General features: G+C 49.7%; 1 protein-coding gene across 5 annotated transcripts in view; it reads left to right on the plus strand.

Annotated features, from left to right (window-relative positions):
* FLVCR2 (FLVCR choline and putative heme transporter 2) overlaps positions 1 to 19,436 on the plus strand; it is a 65,443-nt gene that overhangs the window by 41,455 nt on the left and 4,552 nt on the right. Inside the window, exons 4-11 of one of the 5 annotated variants that reach the window (XR_014712003.1) lie at positions 1,047 to 1,114; positions 2,676 to 2,779; positions 8,237 to 8,347; positions 9,210 to 9,315; positions 9,928 to 10,039; positions 10,509 to 10,564; positions 13,317 to 13,413; positions 15,520 to 18,952. Coding sequence is in view for 2 of the 5 variants with exons in the window: in XM_084630666.1 (XP_084486792.1) it covers positions 1,047 to 1,114; positions 2,676 to 2,779; positions 8,237 to 8,347; positions 9,210 to 9,315; positions 9,928 to 10,039; positions 10,509 to 10,564; positions 13,317 to 13,358 (599 nt within the window). In the remaining 3 variants the exon portion in view is untranslated. Of the gene's footprint in view, positions 1 to 1,046; positions 1,115 to 2,675; positions 2,780 to 8,236; positions 8,348 to 9,209; positions 9,316 to 9,927; positions 10,040 to 10,508; positions 10,565 to 11,367; positions 11,575 to 13,316; positions 18,953 to 19,436 lie in introns of those variants that run through there. The other 4 variants (XR_014712004.1, XR_014712002.1, XM_084630666.1 and 1 more) reach the window with 4 other exon arrangements.

Raw genomic sequence — 19,436 nt, forward strand, 5'->3', positions numbered from 1 at the left:
TAAGGGTGGCTTTTTTGGTGTAGCTTGTATCCCTTGGGAAGGGGTTTAAACTAAAGCAAAGCGACTTTTATAGTGGAATAAAGTGTCCACACGGGGTAGGGTTATACTGGCATTACCATCTCTTTAAGACATCAGTAATCTTTATGTGTGACTGATCATATTTTCCCAAGTACACAAGCCCATAGTGGCTTGGGAAGGTGCTGTTACTGCTCAGCAAACTGCTTAGCTCCTACTCAGTTACTAGGACTTCTTGGCTGGAAGAGCCCACTTCTTCTGGCTATTGCTGTGGGGAGTGAGCGAGTTCCGCTTTGTGAGGAAGCCTCCAGCTGGGACATCTCTTCCAGCTCACACTAGGTCACTGGCCTTGGCACTGCAATGTTAATTGGATCTGAGCTCCTCAAGGGAGGCTCTGCCAGCCCAGCACTAATCTGGGTGTGAGGTTGGAATTCTCTCTTGGCTGGTTGGAGTAGGTGGTAAATGAGTTCAGTCAAGAATGAGTCTGGCTGTGAGCAGCTTACTGACCCCAACATAGCCCAGGCCAGTCATTCTGCGGCTGTCATGCTAGGGCAGGACATGGAGGTCAGGAGAGCTCATTTGTGAGCTGTGCCACCCAGTGGTTAGAGAAGAGTGATTGTACTAGAGGGAGGAGGTGCTGGGGCCTGGATCCACTGAACCCCCTATCAGCTCTAAAAAGTGTGCGACCTCCCTCCACTCAGATAAAAAGCAACTCTGAGACTGCAGGGTTTGGCCCGTTCACTGAGCTGAGATATAACTTGCCTTGGCTGGCCCAGCAGCCCCTCACCTTCCCTCCAAATGTAGCCCTTCTGCTAGCTGACATGGCGAAGGCAGCCAGTTGTTCTGCAGGCTCCCCAGCCCCGTTGTAAAACCCTGTGCTCACACTCTCAGTGCCTGATGCCTGGGTCTCTTCTGCATCTCAGGATTAGAACATCCACACTCAGTGGAGCCCTCTCTAGGTCCCCAACCTTTCTTCACCCAGCAGGAGAATGGCAGGCTGTGAATATGCTGTGTTTTTATCCACCTCTCAGGTTTGAACACTGGTTGCTTCTATGCCCTGTCCACTCTGCTGAACCGCATGGTGATCCAGAACTATCCAGTAAGTACCTGTGACATGCTCTCCTACAGCATTGCTGTCAAAAGAAAGTTTGTATAGGGCACAGTGCAACAGCACCTCCTGCTGAGAGAGACTGGTACTGGAGCTACGGTGCATTTCCTCTGCATCAACCAGCGCTCCTATCCCTGTTCCTTGCACCATCTTCTGCTGGAAGAGAATTGGGCTGGTGAGCTCCACCAAGGGCTATGCCCCTATACCATAATCAGTTGGGCTTTCTTCTGTTAACTCACCCAATCACTGCTTGTGCCCTATTCCCTACAGCAGCAGTTCTCAATCTTTTTCTTTCTGAGCACCCCCTCCAATATGCTACAGAAATTTCAGGGCATGAGGGGTGGGGGGGTGTCTGGGCTTCAGCCACTGGGCCAAGCGGGAGAAGCTCGGAGTTCTTCCCTGAGGGGCACCAGGGCTCGGACTCTGGCCCCCGGGCAGGCCTTAGGCATAGGCATAGTTTGACTTCTGTTTTGGGGAGGGTGGAACCTGGCGGAGCTTGGGCCAGCTCTGCACAGTGGGGTCTGGGGAGGGAGCACCAACTCTACCCCCTGACTCACCTCAGCAGGCCACCCAGGATTGCAGGGGGGTGCACCCAAAAATTATAACTGAAAGGGGGTGGGGTTTCAGCTCAAAAAGTTTGAAACTGCTCAGGGTGCGGGTTGGGGATAGCTAGTAGCTGTGTGCAGAGAGGGGTGTAGCTGAAGGTGCAGGCAGAGGGGCAGCTAGGGGCTGTGTGGTTGCTGCTCCCTGAAGGCTGTGCTGGTCCTGGAGCTGGGTCCCCCCGACAGGGCCGCTCTTACCAGCTGCAGGAGTAATCAAAGGGTGCTGGGAGCTGAGGAGCAGCCGCAGCCCCGGGCACTATCAGCAGCAGGAGATGGGGGAGCGCCAGGGCCAACTGTTCCATGGCACCAGCCAGAGCAGCAGCAGCTGCCCTGCACTGCCCGTCTCCAGCTTCCCGCCTCCGACCTGGCCAGGAGCAGGGGGGAGAGAAGAAGGTGGGAGTGTGGAGCCGCTCCCAGGGCTGCCCCAGTCTGGTTATGGAACTGCAGTTTGGCGGGGCAAAGCCCCTCATGCCCCCCCCAAACTGCACCCATGGGTTATGGGCTTTGCCTTGTGGGGCACCAGGGCTCAGGCTCGCAAACCCCCTGAAATCGGCTCGTGGACCCCCAGAAGGCCATGGACCACTGATTTGAGAACCGCTGCCCTACAGCACTACCAGCTGGGAGCCTCCTGACAGTCATTGCTCCTGCACCTTTCACTACTTTGCCTTCCCATGGAGGAGAGGGGAGTGCTCCATAGCTAGGGCTTCTGTAACTTTCCCTAAAGCACCTACTGCTGGGAAAGGCTAGGACTGGGATACCTGGGAGCATCTTTTCTCTGGGGTTACCCTACATTCTTGGTAAATCCTGAACAAGCTGACCCAAAAACCAGTACTGGACAGCAAGCTTTGAAAGGCCTTTAGTATCTCCTCCTCTGAGGCCCTTTCAGCCATCCATCCCTGCTTGCTGTTGGCCATTAACTAGTTCCTGTATTGATGTGTGTCTTCCCACAGGGGGAGGAGGTGAATGCTGGAAGAATTGGACTCACCATTGTAGTGTCTGGCATGGCTGGAGCTCTGCTTTCTGGCATCTGGTTGGATAAAACCAAAACCTACAAGTAAGTCCCTTGCACTCGTTTCTCCACAACTCCATCCTACTCTCTGCCACATGGAAGGCAAACCCCAGGGGAGGCAGCTCTGCCTTTCAATGGCTTGACAAGGTGGGTGAAGTAATATCTTTTATTGGACCGACTTCTGTTGGTAAGAGAGACAAACTTTCAAGCTTGTTACAGAGCTCTTCCTCAGGTCTGGGGCAGCCTGGTGGGGGAGAACAACTGAACAATCACCCTGCAGTAAAAGCAAGAATTTGGAGCAGCATATTAGCTCATTTGGGGAGTTTCCTGAGCCCAGGAGATAACAGCCACACTTTTTGGTTCTGGAGCTACTCATTCCTTCTTTGATGCACAAGGTACTGGAGCTACTTCTCCAGGATTCCTATGTGCCTCTGGTTTATTTCTGGTGTTGTGTTTAGGGATTAATGGGTTTGGGTCTGGCCTATCATGAGGGTAGAGATTATTTGTGTGTGGACAGACAAACATCCGCTTCCACCAGATAAGAACTTACACAGAGTTGTCTTGTCAAGGGCTGTACAGAGGGAGCTGAAAGGAGGAGAGCTGCTTTTTGGGAGCTGGGGCAGGGCCAGAGCAACCTGCATAGGCACGAAAGGCTAGGGTTCGGGTATGAATTGTCAGTGTGTGGGAGATTTCTTTGGGGAAGGGTAGGTGGGAGAGCAGGGGTCTGGGGAGCCCCTCCTCCTTGGGAGAAAGGGGGTAAGTTGAGGGTGCATTTCTCTCAGGGAAACAGAGCGAGGCAGACTTCCATGTCTGATTTCTTTCTTGCTGTCTTGTCTTGTGTCTGGAAGCTGAGAGAGAGCAGTGTGGTGTTCTGCCCCTGCATGGCTCTGGTCAGGTTCCCAGTACCCTGGGAAGAAAGGGGTAGAAATGGCCCAGGGCTGCTTTGTCAAGGCTGAGATAGTTCCCAGCGTGGCAGGAACCATACAGTACCAGACCTGTTCTCTGCCTCACAAACCAGCATCTGAGAGTCTCTGTTCTAATTAGTGAAAGGTCCATTGAGTCCTGTGCCCAGAGGCACTTTGTGTGTGTGTGTGAGAGACACCTTATTGAAGGCAGAGTCTTATGGAGCGATGCATGTGGGGGTGGGAACTGGGGTCAGATTAGGGTTTGGTACTTATGGGGACACTTGGCAGAACGTGCTGCCATCTGCGAATGTACAGCTAAAGGTCTCTGTGTTGCCTGCAACTTTAGCCTGGGGGCTTTCCCAGGGGCCAGATCTTTCTTGGTGGGAGTCTCTGCTACCCTAGTTCACTCAATCTTTATGCAATGAGCCTTGACTGGCCTGATTACAGTGAGCCCCCGTATGCTAGCTAGGGATCTGGGTGATCAACTTCCCCGCACCAACTGGCTTTGTTAAGGTGGTGGTAACCTGCTTCCCTTGCAGGCCAGAGTAGACAGGGCTTTATTCTAATAGCAGGAGATGGGAAGAAGGCTGCTTCCATGATCTTTCCCTTCCAGGACCCACCACAGCATTTATTCTGGCTCTGGTAGCATGGCCTATCCACAGTAAGGGAAAACTTCCCAGGACCTTCTACCCCTGGGTGGGTATGTTTAGGGCCCACAGCTTGTTTGGGTATCCCCAGCTGTAGTTCCAGCCATCAGTACTGGCAGGTCCAGGGACCAAGTCTAGAGCAGAAACTGATCTTTTGGGCCAACCCTGAGATGGCAGATGAGGACTCATGGGGGTACTGGGGAGCAGGGAGAAAAGCTGGAGCAAATGATCATTAGATAGGCTGGCCAGTCACTTACTTCTGTTTCTGGATGCTGTGTGCAGCTGGGCTGGGTTAATGTGCATTTCTTTTGGCAGCTGTGGCTACTGTAACCCTATGGGTGGGAACACACGCTGTCACTAACTGCATTTTTGCTGCTCTGTAATTTGCAGCCCCTAACAACTCTGTCATGCTGGCAACATGGCCCAGACTGGCACAGCTATGGCATGTGACATTCCCGACTCTCCCAAATGGAGCTATATTGCTGCACAGAGATCACAGTGTAAGGGATTTGTGGTTGCACAGTAGGAGCTGGGAGTCCACTCTCAGCAGTGTGAAAATAATCCCCAGTTTGTTCGGAGGGCTGTCATGGGCAGAATGAGTGTGTTTTGTTAGTGCTGGGATTGCCAGCATGGGGTGGGCTAAATTAGTCTTCGGTGCAACCCTGCTGACTAACTTTAGGGAGATGGTAGGATAAACAGCCTAGTGTGAGGAGGGCACTGCCAGGAAATTGGGCTGGTTCAGGCTGTTCATAGGGGTTTCTGTAAAACAGCAAATATTAACAGAACCTTTCCACTGAGAATAAATTTAAAATTCTGAAAAAGCCTGTTGTTTAAATTACCAGTTCCAAGAGGTCAGATGCTATGGTGATGTGGGGTTGGGGGTGACACAGTGTCACGGACCCAAAGGCTGGGCTATGAGAATCAGGAAACAAAACTACCAAATCCTGTGTCACTTGCCAAGCTGAGAGAAAAGAGTGAACATCCCCCTCCCCTTATCAAAGTAGGGAAGGGCAGTACTCAAAGTTTATTTACCTTGAATTTGCATGAAAGACTAATGCCACTAGGTTGGCTTCCCTGTCTCCCTTAGCCAGGAATGGAATGGCCACGCATTCTCTCCTCCTGCCTGTCAGGAGGGTTTGTGAGTTAGCCCCAGGGTTTCAGAGCTGCTGTCTTTTTGTTTTTTGTTTTTGTTTTTTTTTTAAATCTGGGGTGCATGTTTCATTCTGGAAAGCTCATGTTGTGCTCTCACTGAATGTGGTCTGTCAGCAATTAAAAGCTTTGGCAGCTTCTCTGAGTGCAGAGAGACCAGGCCAGCTCTCAAAATAACACATTTTGGCCTCTAGCTTGGTTCCAAGGGTGGGTCAGTGGGGTATATGTTCACTGTGTTGTGTGTAATTTCATCTCCAGTCAGATACAGTCTGTGGTGGAAACCAGAAACCTCCCTGCACCCTCAAGTTTCTGGTTGGGGAGACTTAGATAGTGGGAGGCCACTGGTTTACTCCTTGGGGAATTCTGCCCCCCTGTGTGTGCGCAAAATTCACAGATTTCTTTGCTACCCTGCAGAAAAATGACTTTCTAACAGGGAAGCAGAGGGAAGCTGCAAGAGTGGTCATGTGCCCCTCCCCAACAGTGGGATCGTGTGTTTCAGGTGCCTGGAGCAGCAGGGAGAGAGGTAGATCACTGCAGAGGTTGGGGGGCATTCAAATGCCCTGGGCCAGTGCTGGGTCAGACCCCCCCATGCCCAGCCAGAACCCGACACTCCTCCCCGCTGAGCCTTACCCCCTGCACCCAGCCCTCCTCAGCCCCACCTGGTGGCTTCTACCCTGTAGCAGGCTCAGCTACTAGTCCCAGTGCGGCGGGGGGTGGAGAAGAGTGCACTTCCCCCCCTGCACAGATTGACAAGGGCAGGGTCAGACCCACCCCCAGAAACCTTCCCGGGCTCCGCACCACCCCCTTCCCACTTCCTGACCCCATCGCTCTTCAGCTGCGGCGGGAGGGGTCACTATATTGGGAGCTGCATCCCTGTCTGTCCAACCCCAATGCATCCAGACTCCCCCATTCCCAGACCCCCCCTGCACCCAGCCCTACCTGCTGAGCCTCATCCCGCCTGCATCCGGACCCTGCCAAGCCCCTGCCCCCTCATCCCTGCATCCGGACCTCCACCCCTGCACCCAGACCACCCCCTCACTCAGCCCCCTGCACTCAAACCCCCACCCCAATGAGCCTCACTCCCATGCACCTGCTCCACCCTGATGAGGCCTCTGCACCTGGGTCCCCACTCCACTGAGCCCCAACCAGCTGCACCTGGACTCCCATCTCACCAAGCCCCACTGTCCCTGCACCCAGACCCCCCCCCACTGATCCCCCCCATACCCAGACTCCACCTGCCGAGCCCCATTCCCCCACACTTTTAATTTTTAATCTAAAGTTAGGATTAACTGAATTATAAATGCTGTTTTGTTTTTAAATGCTCCTACTGACAGGGGTATTACTTGAATTTTATAAAACTAGTATAGCAAAATCCCAAATACTGAAAATGAAGGCCCTGATCCTGCAGATACTTAAGCAGGTGCGTAACTTGACTCACGTGAATAGTCCCATTGATTTTAATAATGGTTAGTGCTTACAGTTAAACATGCACATAAGTGTTTGTAGCACCAGGAGCTAAAATTATAATTTCAATTAAAAAAAAATCTCTTAGGGACATAAAATCTTTGTCTCGTCAAAACAAAATTGCTTCGGTGTTAGACTAAATAACTTTTCATTGTTTTCTGCATATTAAACCAAGATATTGTGAACTTTTTTATACATACCAGCCAAAACGTTCAAAACTAGGAGCCTAAAGTTCCAGAGCCTGTATTTAGGCACTTAAGTGACGCAGGAGCATAAGTCCCACTGACTTCAAAGTGTGCAAACCACGATGGTGTATAGCCTAGTCAAAGAATTTCACCTTTCTTGACTTGTGGCAGTTCAGTATATCAGGATGGGGTGTTGGTTGCAAATATAGTAAAGGCGATTTGCTTATCAGTTTTGTGTTTGAGCATGAGGTGTTCTTACAGTAAGGGTTTTGGTGAGGCCCTGGCTTGTTTTTTCAGCAAAGATTAGCATTTTAAATGTGAAGCTTTTTATTAGAAAAAATCTCTATGCAAAATGTGAAATTCTGCTAACAATGAGGATACTAGAGAAACCAGTACAGAGCATCTACTGTAGCAATTTTAAGCTGTAAAACGGGAAGAAGGTAAAGAACTAGCAACATGTGAATAAAAAATCTGATTTAAATTAAAAATAGAGTTTTTTAAATGTTTGTTTTGTAAATCCAAGTTTTTTATTAATGCTGATAGTTGTTTTACTTCCATCAGTTTTAGTTTGGATACAGAGTTTCAGTTGGATACAGAATTCACCTTCACTTCCTGTCCTAACTATTGTACTATGCTGCTCTGGGCTGCTAAACAGTTGCTAGGTAGGGGAAGTGGTCTCTGTGTATAGGCTGGAATCAGTTTCTAAAGCTCTTGCTGGAAAACGTTAGTTAATAGCCTGTCCCTTGGCAATGGGGAATTCTCTGGTAGAGCCTAGGCTTATCCCTCGTCTTCCAGGTTGCCTCAATTTCTTTCTCTACAGAAGAGATGTTCTTCCCAAACAAGGGAATCTTCCATTTGGTCTTGCACCATTGGGATACAGGGGAGTCAGGACTCCTGGGTTCCATTCTTGGTTCTGCCACTGACCTACTGAGTGACCTTGGGCCGAGTCCCTTTCCTCTCTGTTGCCTCAGTTTTCCCTGTTGGTGTGAGAGAGATGTTTTTCCTCCTTTTCCTCCCAGGGAGGTGGAGGGTTGTGAAGCTTCCCTTGCTAGCATGTGTAAAGTGCATTAAGATCCTTGGATGGGAAGGGCTAGAGAAGAGTATTGAACGAAAGCTAAAAAGGCCTGTTCCTGACTGTGCCTTGTCTTGCAGGCAGACGACGCTGGCGGTTTACATCATGTCTCTGGGGGGCTTGGTGGCCTATACCTTCACCCTGAGCCTAGGCCACCTCTGGGTGGTCTTTGTGACCGCAGGCATGCTGGGGTAAGTTCACATGCAGTCTGCTTTCCCGAGAATTTATTCTCCCTCCCGTGTGGGAGCTGACCCTAGGAAGGAATAGAGACTGCCTAATTTAGCCCAGGCTTTTTGCTGCCTCCCACATTAATCTGGAAACACCCTTTCCCTCTGGCCCCTGCAGTGGCATAGAAGGGAAGGCAGAGGTGTCACAGTCCAGAAGCTGCAGAGGCCAGGGTGGGGCAGGCTCTATATGGAAGAAGGATAAGGTGTTGTATTCTCCCCAAGTCTCTCCTGGATCCTCTGACTGGGAGAGCTGAAGGACGTGCGCAGCAGCCCCTACTACTTCTCCCTGTCCCAGCTGGCTCTGAACACTCTGCCAGGCTGGATACCTCTGAGCATGGTGAAATGTTTGTCAGGAAGCAGGTGGGACTGTGGCCTTCCAGACCTTGGAGAGAAGGAATGAGAACCATGGTCATAGCTAGGTTTCTAAAATAGTCTTCGGCTGGGCGGCATCCCATCTAAGTCACTTCCAGGCTTTTACTTTCCAAGCTAGCATTAACATTCTGACTCCGATGCCACTGGCTGACCCCACTTCCTGGCAGCAATAGGTGGCTCCCTGCCCCCCGCGTGCCTCTCTTCTCCCTGCCCCTTCAGGCCTGGCCTTCTGCACTGCGGCTGCAGGCACAAATATTTGTGGGTTGGGACTAGAGTTCCGACCATGGCCGTGTGGTCAGTGAATCCGGTGGCTGGAGGGACAGCATGATGATGGGGGATCAGTCCTGTGCAGTCACTGAATTAGGAGGAAATAGGGATCAGAGCCACATAGTCCTTTCCCTGCTTCTCCCTCCACCAGCTGCTGACTGTTGTTTTTCTGTGTACCGCTGTGCAGGTTCTTCATGACAGGGTACCTACCGCTGGGTTTTGAGTTTGCGGCAGAGTTAACATACCCAGAGTCAGAAGGAACGTCTTCAGGCCTCCTTAATGTATCGGCACAGGTATGTTCTCCCCTGCACCTCGCCCAGCACTGCTAGAATGCCCTGCTAGGCCCAAGAGGATTCCTGTTCCACAGGGGTACAGTTCGGACCATTGGTCAATCCACTGCACTATCCTGCTCTATCACAGAGAGCATCTGATGCTCCAGAGAGAGGCCATGCTTCAGCCCCAGGCCTTTGCTTTCTTGTTTTATTGCTGTCAAAACTGGAATTTAATCTTCAGCTTCAGTGGCTTCTCACCCCCTCCCTTGCCCCAGAAAGTTCTTCAGGATGCTGGAGCTCCTTGCCCCTCTGCACTGTCACTGCCAGCAGTTTAGGATCCCCCTCTCCTTGGGTGACAGGGGATTCCAGCCAGCAGGCTCTGTTGTCCTCCCCCTAGCCAGAAGGAGGCACGTCATCCAAATTCAGCCCTTGTTTGTAACCCAGCTTCAGCTGAATGGACAAACGGCTGCAAGTCTGGGGTTCTAAGTCCTTATTAGACCTGGCAAGCTCTTCAGTAAGCTGCCTTTCCCTGGTGAATCAGGGGCAAAGGGTGGGGGGAGGAGAGGCTGAGGGATGGTGGCCAGGCAAGGACAGTACAGTAGCTCCATTCCATTCCTTACTTTTGTGTTAAAGGTTTTCGGGATCATTTTCACCGTTGCCCAAGGGAAGATCATCGATCACTTTGGGACGCAGGCGGGAAACCTCTTTCTTTGCTCCTTCCTACTCCTGGGGACTTTCATAACTGGTAAACCAGCTCCCGCAGAGATTCCTCACCTGACTGTGACCCGTGGGACTCGACACATGGAGTGAAGGCAGCTCCCGCACTGCAGCGCCTGCAGGGCTGCTCCAGCTGAGCAAGCTCCAGAACAGCAGCACCCTGCTGATGCTTCCTTGTTGTGGCAGCTGGTCTGCGTCACTGGCTGAAGGTTCCAGTTGTGTGAGCTTCCCCAGTGCTGTCCCCATCCATGTCCCCATCCATGCTCCTGGCTCGGGACTCAGCCAGATGAGGCTCCCTCATGGCTGGGCCAGGGCCTCCATCTGCTGCCTGACTGCTGTAGAAGTCCTATCTTCCTCATTCAGAACAGTGGATCCCCTGCTGGCCCCCCAGTGTCTCCTTGAACCCTATGCTGCCCCTGTGTAACCCCGAGTTCTGTGAGACTTGCTTGTGTCCTCTGTTGTGTCCTTATGGGTCTCCTCTTCCCTCTACCTCTCAGTGTTCATTAAGGCCGATCTCCGGAGACAGCAGGCCAATCTGGATGGTGAACAGACAGTGAGTAAATCCCCTTTGACCTCTGGCTCTGTCCCTATTAGCTTAGGGTGACCCCTGCTCTGTCCCCTACCCACCTGTTGGAATCTCTGTTTCTGGGTCATTACCATAATAATCATGACTCTCTTCTGTTGTCCCCATGATTGGTTGTCGACCTCGCTAGGGGAAGTTCCTTGCTGGCATTTGCAGCCCTGTGGCTGTGATCTCAGCCCTGTCAGGTAGGGGGTTTGTGGATACTCTGAGCTGCTCTCATTGGGTGTCACTGAACATTGGCCCCCAAGGAGGCTGCAGAACTAGGCATGTGTCCTGTTTTTTACATTAATGGCTAGGGATAGATGAGGGAGGTCGGGGAAGAGAGATGCACAACCCCCGCTGCTTCTGCTGAGAGGGAGTTAACACTTAACATGGAACTCTCTATGGCAATGCTTAGACCATTGTGCAAATATCCACACAGCCCCCTGAAAAGGTGAGTAATTGCTTGTAGCTCCATTTTGCAGTTGAGGAAAGTGAGTCACAGAAAGATGGTGTCTTGTCCCAGGCTGCATCAGGGATCCGTGGCATAGCTAGAATCAGAACTATGGCCATCCTGGCTCCCAGCCCTTTGCTTAGCCTACTAGATGTGGCTGCAAAACTCTTGTCTATGCTCCTAAATGCTGGGCAGAGTGTTCCCATGCTCCGTGCAGTTAATGCAGCTCCATGTGTAAGAGAAGAGGCGTTTGGTGAATTAACCGCTGTTCGATAATCTCAGTGTTTCCCCCTTAGAGGGGTTGGTTGTTGTCCTTACTGGCTCTGGGCTCCTCTTCCAGAGACGAGACGTCCACCCAGCGCTCCTGAAGCAGTCAGTGTCCAAGGCTGGCAAAATGCATAAAATAAGCTCCCTGCTGGCTCGAATTTTACCTTTTTGGAAGACAGTGCCGCTTTCCACCAGATAATCTCTAACGGCGCCGATCTGGAGAGACCAGTGGCTCCAGGATACCTCGTGGCCACCCTGCTCCGACCGTCAGCCCAGGAAGGTGTATTTTAAATAAAATATCTTTTATAGAAATAGCTTGGCACAAGCATAAAACATACTGGACAAAATATATAAGGGGAGTTGACCCCCATGCAGCCCTCCAAATGTAATCCCGGAGCAGGGATAAAAAACAGCCACCAAATCCATCCCACGTGGGGCCCTCCAGTATATTCACCTGGGGGCCCCTTGTTTAACCTGTACCATAGCAGGTAACCTCCCCTGTTCGTTGAATCCAATAAGCTTCCTGGGGAGATGAGCCCCAATGTAATGTGGCAAACAGCATGGATTAGGGACTGTGAAGTGTTGAGCTCCCCAGCATAGTAATGCACACAGGAAAGCCTGGAAAATCACATGCACTGTTTAGCTTGGTTGTGGAATACAGCTGGTTGCTACAGATACAAAATTGTCTGAATCACTCCTGCGCCATGGCTTTCTGAAGCTCCCTTTGGCCACTGAAGGAGGAAATGCTGGATCAGCAGAGACCAGGCCTCTGGGGAGATGGATCTTCCAGCTCTAGTGCCAAAGATGTATTAATCTTGTGCCAAATTTCATCTGTAAGCCCACAATGCAACTGGGCTGCAGTGAAGGGTGCTAGTGCTGTTGCCTCTTGATCAAAAAGAAGCTGTGGCAAGAGCCTGAAATATCCAGTCCTTTAGGCAGCAGATGTGAAGACTACTGATAAGGCCCCTTTCCTTTATTAGCCACAAGGTCTCTTTCCAAATGAATTGCGGGCCTGTGCTCAGGCCAGATAAACTAATGGAACATTTTGTGAAAATCTAAAATAAAATTAGTACTTGTGGCACCTTAGAGACTCTCAAATCCGATGAAGTGAGCTGTAGCCCACGAAAACTTATGCTCAAATAAATGGGTTAGTCTCTAAGGTGCCACAAGTCCTCCTTTTCTTTTTGCGAATACAGACTCACACGGCTGCTACTCTGACACCTAAAATAAAATTGTGGGCCTTCATCTGGGAGGTGTTAAAACAAAGAGAAGGAGGCATAGTTGCTATTTTAATAGGACTCACCCTCCCCTCCTGTGGAACTGTCAGGCAGACCCAGGAACTAATCCCATTAAGAACTGGAGGGATATGCCGGTGGTGAAGGGTCTTCAAACACAGAGTAATTCAGGGTAAATATCAAAACCATCCAGGAGCTGCTCTCATTGGAGGTGTCCGAGAGACTCCCCGACAGCTCTGACCTCTGTCTGGCTTCTTTGCATGAACTTTATGACCCAGGTATTTCCTAAGCAAGCAAGTGAAGCAGGTCAGGAATAAGAGGCTGGGTCTATAACAAACAACAGTGTCATAACGAAGTAAAGTTTTATGTACAGATTTATTAACTCCCAGTCCATAAATTACCTCCTGTTGGTTGTATAGCCTGGGCTAGCTGGTCTCTCAGTAAAATAAATGGGCTAAATGAGAGTCCAGTCAAATATGCAAATACTTTAAGTCCCCACTTGAGCAGATTTTGATCTGTCTGACTCACACTCTATGGGTTAAAATGGAAGCATCCATCAGAAGAGGGGAGGCTGAAGTGTTGCTCACTTTTATTGCCTCCTGGGGAGCTATGAGCTAAATATTTTCCAACAGAAGATTCTGTAGTATTTGTCAAGTACCCCACTTACTCTCCATGCAGCTGGGTGTTTCATTGGTTTCCTCCTTCTCCAGGAATGGATTACTTTTCTCTCTCTCTTCCTTGCTCGTGTCCCCTTTTCTGGGATCATGACTTGTGGCTGTTGTTACAGAGACTCCAGGACAGCAGTCACATCACGGATTATGGAATGTAGCTTGTAGCCTTAACCCCATCACTTCCCATCCCCGCTCAGTAGCTCTCACACAAAGGTAGGAGAATCACACTAATCTGCTTATCTAATCGCTCACAGGAATGGCACTGGCACCAAACCAATGGCACTAGCTGATGCTGCTCCCCAAGGCAATGCAACAGCTGGAGTGATTGGGGTGTTCGGGGTACAGAAGCTGCTCTTGGCCTCTCCAGGAGACAGGGTGGGAAGGAGAAGAGAAGAGATGGGTCTTGAGCTTGTGGGGTCCTGAGAAGAATGAGGACTGAAGCTGAGGCTGCTTGGGTAACTGGAGCTTAGGGACAGGTGGGGAGAGTGTTCCAAGGCAAAACTCTTGTCTTGTCACAGCAGGTAGCGAATTCTACTGTGAGTAAATGTGCTGGGGAGAAGAATATTGTACAGCCTCTTGGCTGAGTAGTTATTTAAAGTCACCATCCAGCCTCCTCAGCAGGAGGTTCTGTCTGGGATTGTGTCGGAGAGCTGGTCCTGAAAACATAGAGATATGATGCCAATCAAATGAAGTATTAAAGACTTTGGCAATAATAGTTGGTGCCTTTTGTTAAAAGAGTAACTGTAAATCGTAAAGCTCTCTGCTTTTTGCTCTGTAATTCCAGCCCTTTGCTAGAAGTGGCTTCTCAGCTGCTGCCTAGGGATGTTTAATGCTTTGCTGTTCTCTTGCTGTTTGAACCCTCTGCTGTGCCTGGCTGCCCTCCCCAAAACATTATCTGTCCTGCTCATGATGTTTTAAGGTGTTTTGTGCATGTATTTGCTCAGTGGTGTGCAGCAAATAAGCCGAGCTGGCAAGGACCATGTTCAGGCCTGAGATAGTATAGAATCATAGACTATCAGGGTTGGAAGGGATCTCAGGAGGTCATCTAATCCAACCCCCTGCTCAAAGCAGGACCAATCCCCAACTAAATCATCCCAGCCAGGGCTTTGTCAAGCCTGACCTTAAAAATATCTAAGGAAGGAGATTCCACCACCTCCCTAGATAACGCATTCCAGTGTTTCACCACCCTCCTAGTGAAAAAGTTTTTCCTAATATCCAACCTAAACCTCCCCCACTGCAACTTGAGACCATTACTCCTTGTTCTGTCATCAGCTACCACTGAGAATATTGTATAGAATATACAATATAGTACTGAGAATATAGTATATTGGCAACATTGAGTTGTTGCATGGTGTGCAGCTGGGAGCATTAGGTTGGTGTGCTCCAGTGCAAGTATAGGCAGAGACCGCAGGTGGGTGCAGGTGAGTGTAAGCCATGAGCTGCAGGTGACCAGATGTCCCAATTTTACAGGGAAAGTCCCAATATTTGGGGCTTTGTCTTATATAGGTGCCTATTACCCCCACCCTTTGTCCCGATTTTTCACCCTTGCTATCTGGTCACCCTATTTCAGCCTGAGTGCTTGTGAGACTCAAGTCCCCTGCATGCCTCGTCCCTTTCCTGCAAGAGCATAGGATAGAAAAGGAGTGGGGCAAAACATTGGTGCGTCTCAGGAGATCTGGGTTAAGTACGGTCCTCTTCGTGCTAATGAAGTGCTGAGCTGCGCACTCCCATCACAGGCCTCATTCCTGACACTAGGTAGAAGTAACCTTGCAGCTGTGCAGCAGTATCTCACCTTATCTATGCACTCCCTATCCGTGGCCCCACGAAGTCACGGGACCTCCTTGTCAACCTTCTTCTAGCCCTGGCCAAAATGGCCATCTACAAGACCAGGGAGAGGAGGTTGGCCGATGGGGTCTCCTGTGACGGTGGGGCCTATTTCTGATCCTCTGTCCGCTCATGCATTCAGGCGGAGTTCCTTTGGACGGTGTCCGCTGGCTCCCTTGACACCTTCAAGGAGCAGTGGGTGCTGTCCGAGGTTTTCTGCTCGGTGTCCCTGTCAGGTTCCCTTTGTTTAGCCCTCTGACCTCACTCCTGTCCCTGTTTTATCTTTAGTTGTCCCCCGTACTCACTTGGAATCCTGGACCTGTGGATACTCCCCATAGGCTGGGGGGAGGTTCTTTAGTAGTTGGCAGGCTCTGCCCGCCCACTTCCTGGATCCCAATAGGATCAATGCAGGATAGGGATTCCCCACATATTCCCTGTCCTATGCAGCACTGGGCACTCTGCACTTACACATTGCTCTGCACCTCTGCTGCACAGGGACAAGTCCAAGAAAATCTTGTTGCAAGGTGGGAAGCGCCAGTGTTCCTAAAGCTCTGATGCCCAGAGCAGTACAAAGCGTGGTTCTCCTGCCTGGTGGTGGGGTCTGTCTTCTGGGACAGTTCCAAAAAAGAGGCTGGAGGTGGGTGTACAAACCCCTCATGGGGCTATTTTCATTTGAAGCCTTGATCTCATGTATTTGGGAAATTTGCAGTAGGTAGGGTCTGTGACTGGGATTTTAAATTGAATTTGGGCGTAGAGGGCTTGCAGCCTTGTATCTGCAGCTTGGCAGCCTAGACTAGAAGAGGGTGAAGGAATGGCATGGGGGAGGGAGGTTGGGGGCATGATGCTTAAGAACCTGGTTACTTCAAATGGGCTACAGAATTGGAGCAAGCAACAATTACTAATGGTTAAATTGTGAACTTCTGTATTGGCCTCACATTACAACCATACTTACGAATGTGCATGTCAGGAAATGCATAAGTTAAACTGTGGCTCCACTCTGCCAGGTGGCCTGGTGGAGGGTTCATGGTTGTCATGTCTTTGTCAGGTCCGTACCGAATGTGCTCACTTCGCAACTAAAATGTTTTTTTCTAACTGCCGGTTCAGCAAACTGCATTTGGGCTCTTTCTTTCTCACATGACATCCCTAAAGAAAGGTGCTGCAGGCCCAATGCTGCGATCCCTGTGTAACCCCACTGTGACCTGTGGGTTTGCACAGGGGTAGCAGATTGGCCTCCTCTGTGAGAGAGTGGGAAGCTGGCAGAGTGATTTTGGTGAGGGTCCCTCACCTTTGGGGCTCACGCCTCCACGTTTAGAATAGACCTTATTTATTGACCCAGCAGAGCTCTTTTTGTTTTTCCTCTCTGGGAGGCACTGGGAGTACTCTGATGGGAAATGGAGTGGTTGTATGTTAATTGTGGGGCAAAGAGGGACCTATTTTTAAAATGTGCCAGTGAGTACCTAAAGCAAAGGCCAGATGGCTCCTTTTCATGGAAGGAAATTGATTGATTAATTTCAATGGAGTAAAGCGTTCAATTGGTGAAAGGACTAGAAGCCAGCTCCTCTGGGATAGCTGTTTTGGCTCTGCAGGGGTCATAGGAACATAAAGCTGAACATGCATGTGCCTGTGTGCGTGTGTGGTGTTTTTTGCAGTTGAAATAATCAGCTCTGACTCTGCTACCCACTCTGTGGGGTGAGAAGGGGCTATCTGTACTTAGTTGCTTTTCAGAGCCGAAACACACTCCTAACAGTGGACTATCCAAGAGCTGTACAGTGTGTCTTTACTTATTCCAGCGAGAACTGCCTTGTGACCACACACAAATCATCTTCTGTTAATGCACCTCGCCACTTACATGGAATGGCTTTGCAGCTGGAAGCTCTTTTTCAGTGGGAGTTAAATTGACTTAATGGCAGTGTGAATGCTTCACCCTCCAGTATAACTATGCCAGTACTGTTAGTCCTTTCACTGCTATCCCATCCAGCATCAATTCACATCTGAAGTTAGCAGTGTGTTTAGTTTTCTGTGTTCCACTGCTCTTGAGACATTTGGACCAAATGTCCCCTTCTCTTTAAATGCTATGTGCAGATGTCCAGGGATCTCTATTTGTGACTTGCTTTCATTACAAGTACATGGAATCTGAAGCCATCACAATCATCTTGTGTTAGCGTCCCATAGCAGTGTCAACTAGCTCATATTACCATGCTGTATTATAGTGGGTGCAGGTAGCATCACAGTGTATAACTGAGGCTGGCTTACAGCATCCATTCTAACCTTTCTTTTATAGTTTGCTTGCACTTTGATGTGTTGCTTTCTGAAACAAATGCCTTTTATGGGTAAAATTTTCCATGTTGGGTCTCGGCTCAGCAATGAAATTTTCAACAAAGATTTTAAGCAACATCTGTTCAGAAGTATGTTAAGAATTTTTTTCATCAAACAAAAATGCCTGCCTAGAATTTTGAACGTGCATGATTCCAAAATAGTAGAAATGATTTTGTTCAAACTTGGCTTGTTTTGTAGATCTCCTTGAAACTTACAATTCATGCCAAATCTAAAGACTATGTGGAGTGCATTAAAATGTACTCTACAGTAGGTTTTGTAAAAAATTCCAACTTTTTCTATTGGATGACAAATAGCTGATATCAATAGACCATATTTTTAAATATGAGCACAAGGATGCTTCAGCTTTCAGCCACAATTCTTTCTCAACCGTAATGCTAGTTTTTTCCCCCCCATAGAACATGGTCCTGTTGTACTTGAAAATGCTACACATGTAATACAGGGTGAGTCAGCGTTGCTGTGAGGAAACAACTGTATTTCCTGAGTTAGGGTGTTTAAAGGTCCTGCTTTCCTGATGTAGCCATGTTGGCAGGCTTGGTTGAAGCATGGTTCTATCTTGCAGTGAGATGACACCTTCACTGTGTCCTCAATGGCACTGGAACCCTGTTAAGGTGCCATTTACACTGCATGATAGAACCTTGTTTTGGCTGCTTGTCGGTGACAACTTTGTGTTTTATTGTGCGTGCATGTGTCTGGGTGTGGCGGTATTTCTGACAGTGTGCTGAGGTCTAGCCAAAATCCTCTTAGCTCTGGTGAGGGCCCTGACTCAGGGTTGAGATACTTGCTTAGTGGAAAGCTTGGATTCCATCATCTCCCTGGCTCACCAGGGCCGCACAACTTCAGCTAACTATCTGGTTCTAGTGAAATATTGCAGCTAGCAAAACTCCTTGAATGTTACTGAATTTTACTGGGCAAGGACAGGGCATGGGAAGAATATTCCCAAGCACGTTCTCTCCCTCTTGCCACTCCCTGGAGATTACATGCCTCTTTGCTCTGCTGACCTTTCATGTTAGCAATGTGGCAAGTAGTCAGCATCCCCTGCCCCAAATCTCTGCGCAGGCAGTTTCCACACCTCATTCCCAGTGGCGGTATCTCCATCTATCCCCACTGCATGTGCCTGCTTGTGTGCGTTGCCTTTTCCCTTTCCCAAGATTGTGTAGCCATGTGTGTGTTTGCAGGTTTACTAACCCTTTGTTCCTATAGCTCAAGAAGAGGTGAAAGGTAAGTGGGGATGAAGCTGTGATGGGTTTGGTTTCAGACTCTACTGGCTCCCTGTTCATTTAAAGCCCCAGTTCAAAATCACCAATGGCCTCCCTGACCAAGCTCCCAGAGCTCGACTCTGCTGCCCTCCCAGCATATCTGACTTTGACCTCTTCTCTCCCTGCCAACACTCTTCCCACTGCTGGTGAGAGAGCCTTCCCCTCTGTAGTTTCTGCTGTCTGGAAAAGCATCCTTCCATCCCGCTGACTTGCTGACGCTCTCCTGATCTGTCTCCTCCCCTTGAGCTATTATTATTTAACTCTGTAAAAGCTTCTGGGCTGCAGTTTGTATGAAAGATACTACACAAAATAAAGCTATGTTTGTATCTCTTGCTTCTAAGCTGCCTGGTTTTCTCTTGAACTGTGGGGAGATGCGAACCTCTTTCCTGTGTGTTTCTGACCATGGCTCCTGGCTTGGACTTGTCTCACGCCACAGGAAGATAACTGCTTAGCGCTACCACACTCTGCCTGTACCTGCTGTGTCCTGAGGCCACCAAGGTCTCTTCGGTTTGTTTCTGCTTCAGGGAGCCCTGTAGAGCCTGCCTTAAATGGTGCAGAGGGGGGTGCCTAGAAGGAAATCCTGGGGTAACTCTCAGTGGAACATCCTGGGATCTCTTACTGGCAGGGCTGTGGTAAAGGGCTTATGGGGCAGCTGCCTTTCTGACTCCTGAATGGGGAGGAGCTGGGTTCCACTTTTGCCTCTAGGTCTAATATGCTGGCCTAGCAAACACACCTATTTGGGGAGGGCCCAGACCCATATGCCTCTCTAAAGGGCAGCAGCCTACAATACCTGCCTGTCTCTCTTCCTCTGAGCACTCC

Source organism: Lepidochelys olivacea, assembly GCF_965140295.1.
Source record: "Lepidochelys olivacea isolate rLepOli2 genome assembly, chromosome: 6".
NCBI lineage: Eukaryota > Metazoa > Chordata > Testudines > Cheloniidae > Lepidochelys > Lepidochelys olivacea.